Source organism: Citrus clementina, unplaced genomic scaffold, assembly GCF_000493195.1.
Source record: "Citrus clementina cultivar Clemenules unplaced genomic scaffold, Citrus_clementina_v1.0 scaffold_6, whole genome shotgun sequence".
Classification (NCBI taxonomy): Eukaryota; Viridiplantae; Streptophyta; class Magnoliopsida; order Sapindales; family Rutaceae; genus Citrus; species Citrus x clementina.
In genome coordinates this window covers 13,450,676-13,458,299 of record NW_006262139.1, presented here as the reverse complement: position 1 = coordinate 13,458,299, position 7,624 = coordinate 13,450,676, and the positions used below count along the sequence as shown (strand labels likewise).

General features: G+C 34.8%; 1 protein-coding gene across 1 annotated transcript; it reads left to right on the top strand.

Moving 5' to 3' along the window:
* The first annotated feature begins 3,860 nt into the window (after window positions 1-3,860).
* Window positions 3,861-6,724, top strand: LOC18038594 (pentatricopeptide repeat-containing protein At3g53700, chloroplastic). Its single transcript, XM_006428989.2, has one exon. The coding sequence runs from the start codon at window positions 4,064-4,066 to the stop codon at window positions 6,368-6,370; it is 2,307 nt and encodes a 768-aa protein (XP_006429052.1). The 5' UTR covers window positions 3,861-4,063; the 3' UTR covers window positions 6,371-6,724.
* Window positions 6,725-7,624: the final 900 nt, after the last annotated feature.

The following is a 7,624-nucleotide window of genomic DNA, read 5'->3' as shown; positions in this document are numbered from 1 at the left end:
GACTTTCCCATCACATGCATTCTCAATAACACACTTTGATTCATAAAAAATAACTCTATATCTTTTATCACATAATTGACTAATACTAGGCAAATTGTGTTTCAAGTTTTCAACCAAACACATATTTTCAATGAGAGTAGAGGATACATTACCTACATTTCCAATCCCAATGATTTTTCCTTTTGAATTATCCCCAAATGAAACATCTCCACCATTTTCGATCTTAGTAAAGCTTGAAAACCAAGAATAATTCCCTATCATGTGTCTTGAACAACCGCTGACTAAGTACAACTTATTCTTCTTCTTTTTTGAGCCCTGTAGAAAAAATCTCAAGTTTTAGGTACTCAAACCTTTTTGGGTCCTTGAGAGTTAGCAAGGGTTCCTTTCGGAACCCAAACACATTTCATACCATAATATGCATTTCTCTTCACTGCACATCTATTTTTCATATGGCCATCTTGATTGCAATAATGACATACAATTTTACTGTTAATAAATGTATTCTTCATAAAATAACTCTTGTAAAATTTTTGTTTCAAATTCGGTTTATAACCTATGCCACTTTTGTCAAATATACACTTTTGTGAGTTTAGCAAATTGTCCAACATCTTTTGCCCATTTGTGAATTTTAGCACAATTTCATTTAGTTCATTGCTCTTCTTTCTAAGCATTTCATTCTCATTTTTCAAGTCATTCATGTGTGACTCTAAGTGCTCATGTGAGGTGCTAGAATTCTCAAATAATGCAATACTATCACGCAATGTTTTATTTTATAATTCTAGGCATGTAATCTTTGCACTAAATGAATCATTTTCATTCTTAAGCTCTATCATCTTCTTTTTAAGACATATATTCTTTTTACCAATCTTCATTAGCTCATCATGGAAATCCTTAAAAGCATCATGCAATTCATCATATGTAGGAAGAACACTTACCTCATCAAGTTCATCACATGATTCTTTCCCAATAGCCATAAGAGCTAAGTTTGTCATTTCTTATTGCTCATCATCGTCACTTGTTTCCTCATCACTATCATCCCATGTGGCCACCATAGCCTTTTTCTTGAATTTGTTGAGAAGAGGACATTCCGGTCGTATGTGTCCGGGCTTCTTGCATTCATAACAAATGATTGGCTCATTCTATTCCTTCTTATTCTTGTAGCCTCTGAACTTTCTCTACTCATTGTTCTTTTTGTAAAATTTTCTGAATCTTCTAGCCAACATAGCCAGCTCCTCATCATTTATTTCGCTTTCCTCATCACTCTCATGTTTTGAAGCCTTCAGAGCAATGTTTTTCTTCTTTTCCTCATGCACTTTTTCAGCTGCCAAATCTTCTTCATATGAAATAAGAGAGCCAATTAAATCATCAATAGGTAATATATTTAAATCATTGGCTTCCTCAATGGCAGTCCTTTTTTGTCTCCATTCCTTAGGTAGTGACCTAATGATTTTCTTGACTTTTTCGCTATTTGAAAAAGTCTTTCCTAGGGCTCCTAGAGTGTTCACTATGTCCGTGAATCTAGTATACATAGAGTACACATTTTCATTTTGTTCATTTAGAACAATTCGTATTGTCGAGTGTACCTACTTATTTTAGATTCTTTCACTTGGTTCGTGCCTTCATAGACAACCTCAAGTTTGTGCCAAATCTCATTAGCACTTTCGCAACTAGACACTCTATGAAACTCTTTCTTATCTAAAGCACAAAACAAGGTATTCATAGCCTTGGAATTTAGAGAAGCTTTTCTCTTTTCGAAATCATTCCAATCCCGTGAAGGTTTTGGAATATCTTCTTCTACTTCATTTTTAGTCAAAGGCATGAAAGGACCATCATTAACGATTTCTCAAATCTCATAATCTAAGGCTTACAAGTAAATTCTCATCCTAGTTTTCCAATATGGGTAATCGTTTCCATCAAAGTAAGGTGGTTTAGTAGTGGACTGCCCTTCCCTAAATGTGGAATCATTTTGAGTTGCCATTGATCTTTAGCTCTAGATTGTTAAATCTAAATAAGAGCACCTTGCTCTGATACCAAATGAAATATAAGCGTGCAACCTAAGAGGGGGGGTGAATTGGAAATTTAAAAATTATCCTAGCAAATCCACACAACAAACAATCTAATGCCTTAATAAAAATTGAAAGTAATAAGTTTAATAAAGGCACAATAATTAAAGAGTAAAGGAGAAGAGAAACAAACACATGGATTTTTACGTGGTTCGGTAATCTCCGCCTACGTCCACGCCTCCAAGCAATCCAAGCTTGAGGATTTCACTATCCAAGCCTTTTCGAGACTTCAACCGATTACAATTGACTTCAAGGTGTCAATAAACCTTTACAACGAAGAAATTATCTCCCAATCTCTTCACTCAAGTGTCTCACACACTCAAATTCTTACAATTGAAATGAAGAAATGAAAGTTACAATGAAACTCACTCAATGAGTAGATATTCAAAGATGAAGAACAATGAATGATTCAATGTATGTAGTTTGCAAGTTTGAAGGCTCAAGATATCTCGTGTGCTTTTTGTTTTTACTTGTTGGAGAGCTTCAAAATGAGTTGGATTTGAGTTCTTATAGTTTGAGCTCAAAAACTAGTCGTTACTCACATTCCAGGCGTATCCGGTTTACCGTTTATGGAATCCGGTAAGCCGAATTTATGTTACCGTTAAGGCAAAAATTTGAATTTTGCCTATCCGGCTTGCCGGTTACGGAATCCGATAAGCTGTTTTCGTTCTGGACGCTTACTGCCCGTATCCGGATTTCCGGTTTTCAAAATCCGGATAGCCGCTTGCTACAGTAACCTACTACAGTGAAATATTTCTCAAATTTTCAGTTTGACCCTAAAACTTTATAAAACTATAGTATGACCCAAAATGTTATGAAACTTTGCAAATAAGTCCAATTTCAGAACTTCTAAGTAATGCTTCGTTAATCCCAAAACTTTCTGAAATTATGATTTCTCCCAAACTTTGTGAAATTATAGAATGACCCAAAAACATTTAAATAGTTTCAAATAGGTCCAAATCCGAAATTTAAACACTATCAAAGATTTTGAAATTACTTTCATTTTAATCCAAAATGCTTTAATTCCATAACATCATTTTCTTATTATAAAAGCACAATTCATAAATCTTCACTTAATAAATACATGTGGTTTGTTATCATCAAAATCAATATTTATAGCCATATAGGCTAACAATTGCATGGCTGGATAGCAATTATTCAGTAACTCATCGGAGAAGACTATTTGGAGGTGACATATTAACTAATCTCTCTCTTATTTTTCTTAACATGGCATATAGAATACAACAATAACCAATGTAGCACATAGAATATAACAATAACCAATGAAATATGTGAAGCATTATGTCATTATAACAAAGAAAATCATAAACATATCATACGTATTTATTTTTAAATTAATTCGTTATTAATTTTTATATTAGTTGGGTCTTATAGAAAAATAAAAAATTTTTTAAAATTTTATTATATAATAAATTTATCAAATTATTAATTACCATATTAGCTTGGGATCGATAAAATTATTATTTATATCGAGATTATCAATTTATTGAGCTTTAATTTATTAAAATTCTACCGTACTATAATTTCAGACAGGGACACAGGGTGTGACTCCGGGGGGAACCTCAAGAAGATGTGAAAATGTTTAACATTGGGTTGGGTAAGGGCCCAATAACTCACAGTGGATGCAGGGGTTAGTTGGACCCAAATATTGGGCCCCGAAGATTAAACTGTCCAAAATAGTTAAACCATCGCCCCTGGAAACAAACGTAGCGTTTTGGTTGGTAGGCTTTTAAAACACTGCTAACGACGTCGTTGGCATCTCCTCAGCCGCCTAAGTTAAGGATTCAGGGTTGGTTTATGCAATTGGCAGAAAACCGCCCGGAAACGAAACGACCTTCAAGGGAAAAAAAAAAAAAAGAAAAAAAGAAAAAGGAAAATCCAGTTGTTTTCACTCCAGCTGCAGCTCACTAGCTCATTCCTGAAAGAAAGAAACTTTCTTTTCCAAATTTTCATGTTCAATCTCCGTCAAATCCCCTGAAATGTCACTCTCTTCGTGTCTCAAGAGTCACCCTTGGCCTCTCCCACGACAATCCCTCCTCCCTTTATCTTCCAAACCCACCACCATTTCTTTTGCCTCCACACAACACCATGACCATCAGCAACTCACCTCACTATCATCTTCATCTTCCACTTTCTCTCGTCAACTCCCTTCCAATTTCACTTCAACTCAACTCCTCGACGCTCTCCGTCGCCAACGCGACGAGTCCTCAGCACTCCGCTTGTTCACTTGGGCCTCTAAGCAGCCCAATTTCGCACCCAATTCCTCTCTCTACGAAGAACTACTGACCAAACTCGGAAAGGTCGGCGCTTTTGATTCCATGAGACGCATTTTAGAAGATATGAAACTCTCCGGCTGTCAAATTCGTACAGGTACTTTCTTGATTTTCGTAGAAAGTTATGCTAAATTTGACATGTACAATGAGATTTTAGAAGTAACCCAGTTGATGAAGGACGATTTTGGATTGGAACCCAACACCCACTTTTATAATCACTTGTTGAATGTTCTTGTTGATGGGAATAAGTTAAAACTAGTTGAAACTGCTCATGCTGATATGGTTAGTAGAGGGATTAAGCCTGATGTTTCTACATTTAATATATTGATTAAGGCTTTATGTAAGGCTCATCAAATTAGGCCTGCTATTTTGATGATGGAAGAGATGCCTGGCTATGGTTTGGCCCCAGATGAGAGAACGTTTACGACGTTAATGCAAGGGTTGATTGAGGAAGGTAACTTGGATGGTGCGTTGAGGATTAGAGAGCAAATGGTGGAGCACGGATGCCTGGTTACTAATGTGACTGTTAATGTTTTAGTTCATGGGTTTTGTAAAGAGGGAAGGATTGAGGATGCGTTAAGTTTTATACAAGAGATGGTGAGTGAAGGATTTAATCCTGATCAGTTTACGTACAATACTTTGGTGAATGGTTTATGCAAAGTGGGACATGTCAAGCAAGCGTTGGAGGTCATGGACATGATGCTTCAAGAGGGGTTTGATCCTGATGTTTTTACATATAATTCTTTGATTTCTGGATTGTGTAAATTGGGTGAAGTTGAGGAGGCTGTGGAGATTCTCAATCAGATGATTTTGAGGGATTGTTCGCCTAATACCATTACTTATAATACTCTGATTAGCACCTTGTGCAAGGAGAACCAAGTTGAAGAAGCTACGGAACTTGCTCGTGTCCTCACAAGCAAGGGAATTTTGCCTGATGTTTGTACATTCAATTCTCTGATACAAGGTCTCTGCTTGACTAGTAATTTTGATTTAGCAATGGAATTGTTTCAGGAGATGAAGACTAAAGGGTGCCAACCTGATGAATTTACTTACAATATGTTGATAGACAGCCTTTGTTCTAGAGGGATGCTGGAGGAAGCTCTAAAACTGTTAAAAGAAATGGAATCAAGTGGCTGCGCAAGGAATGTGGTGACATATAATACTTTGATTGATGGGTTTTGCAAACTCAAAAGAATTGAAGAAGCAGAGGAGATCTTTGATGAGATGGAAATCCAAGGGATTTCACGAAATTCTGTGACCTACAACACCCTTATCGATGGTCTTTGTAAGAGCAGGAGGGTGGAAGATGCTGCTCAGCTTATGGACCAGATGATAATGGAAGGGTTAAAACCTGATAAATTTACCTACAATTCCCTTCTTACCTACTACTGTCGGGCGGGCGACATAAAAAGGGCTGCAGATATTGTCCAAAATATGACTTCAAATGGGTGTGAACCAGATATTGTTACGTATGGAACCTTAATTGGGGGGCTGTGTAAGGCTGGTAGAGTTGAGGTTGCAAGTAAACTCTTGAGGTCAATTCAGATGAAAGGAATTGTTTTGACTCCACAAGCTTATAACCCTGTGATTCAAGCTCTCTTTAGACGAAAAAGAACAACCGAAGCTATGAGGCTTTTCCGAGAAATGATGGAGAAGGCTGATCCTCCTGATGCTCTTACCTACAAGCATGTTTTCCGTGGGCTCTGTAATGGTGGAGGACCAATTGGAGAAGCCGTTGATTTTGTGATAGAGATGTTAGGGAGAGGATTTCTCCCAGAGTTCTCATCATTCTACATGTTGGCTGAAGGACTTGTTTCTTTAGGGAAGGAGGAAACTTTGGTTGAGCTTATTGATATGGTCATGGATAAAGCAAAATTCTCAGACCGAGAAACTTCAATGGTAAGGGGATTTCTCAAAATCCGGAAGTTTCAAGATGCATTGGCCACTTTCGGTGACATCTTGGATAGTCGGATGCCCAGAAAAACTTTCCGGTCAAGATCAAAATATTTTTAGTGTTGACTGACTTACTAGTGGAATGGACAGAAGCCACATATTTTCCTCCCTCGTTGCTTATATGAAGTTTGGTATTGAACGTTTTCTCAAAGAGAACTCTCGGGATGTTGATGCAGAGCAGACATAATGAAAGAAATGAAAAAAATTTTGAGTTTGCTCAATTGGTGCTCGGGGCATGACCTGCACACCGTGGTAGTGTTGGTGTTGTTTATATTTCTGGCTTTAAGCTCAGAACGGTATTTACTTCTGTATCCAATTTCTGTTACTGATGTCAATTTTCCAATCTCTAGAAATGTAAGATCGGCTATTTGGCTTATTAGATTTATTGATATAATTGGCAGGCTTGACCATGAATCATAGCTTTTAAATCACCATTCTTGATTAGGTAAAAAATCCTGAAATCAGGGAGGCATCATGTTCTTTTTAAATTAAATTTTATTTCAGTAAAAGTCAAATTTATGTCTGTACTAATTTGACCCTTCAAAAAATGGGGGAAAAAAAATGTAACCACATAATTTGATAGGAGATACCCTCATCATATGCACTCATTCATATTCATTCACATTTTTCATTTAGAAAATTATTTTTATACCACTTCTATTTTATCATATATACATTTAATTATCATAAAATTTTAACATTTTTTACATTATTTTTGTTTTTAAACTTGTATCAATTAATTACTTTAACACCAATAATCTAAATAAAATAATCATTTTATTCTTAAATGAATTAAAAAGTATTTATCCTATAAAATTTTGAAAATAAAAAATTATAACTACCATTTAATTAGTTGATAAAATATCTTGAAAAACTGGGTGTGTGAGTACCATTTAATTATTGATAATATATATATATATATATTTTTAATCCTTTTGACTTTAAAAACGCGTGATACTCATCTCAAATATTTTTCTTTTTTTCTTTTTAATCAATCATACAATTACAATTATCAATCGATTTTCATTGTTTAAATTAATCACCAAAGTAATAATAGTCTAAACCAACTTTGATTAATAAAAAAATTATTTCAAAAGTTATCATTTAAAAATTATAATTATAAAAATTAACATCATGAATTTTTTATATTTATCTTAAATTTAAAGGTATTCTTGTTATTATAATTTTTTATTTTTAAAAATTTTGTAGGATAAAATATTTTTAAAGGTATTCTTGTTATTATATTAAAATTTTATAGTGGTTAAATATACATATAATAAAATAAAAATAATATATATATATATATGGGGTCAA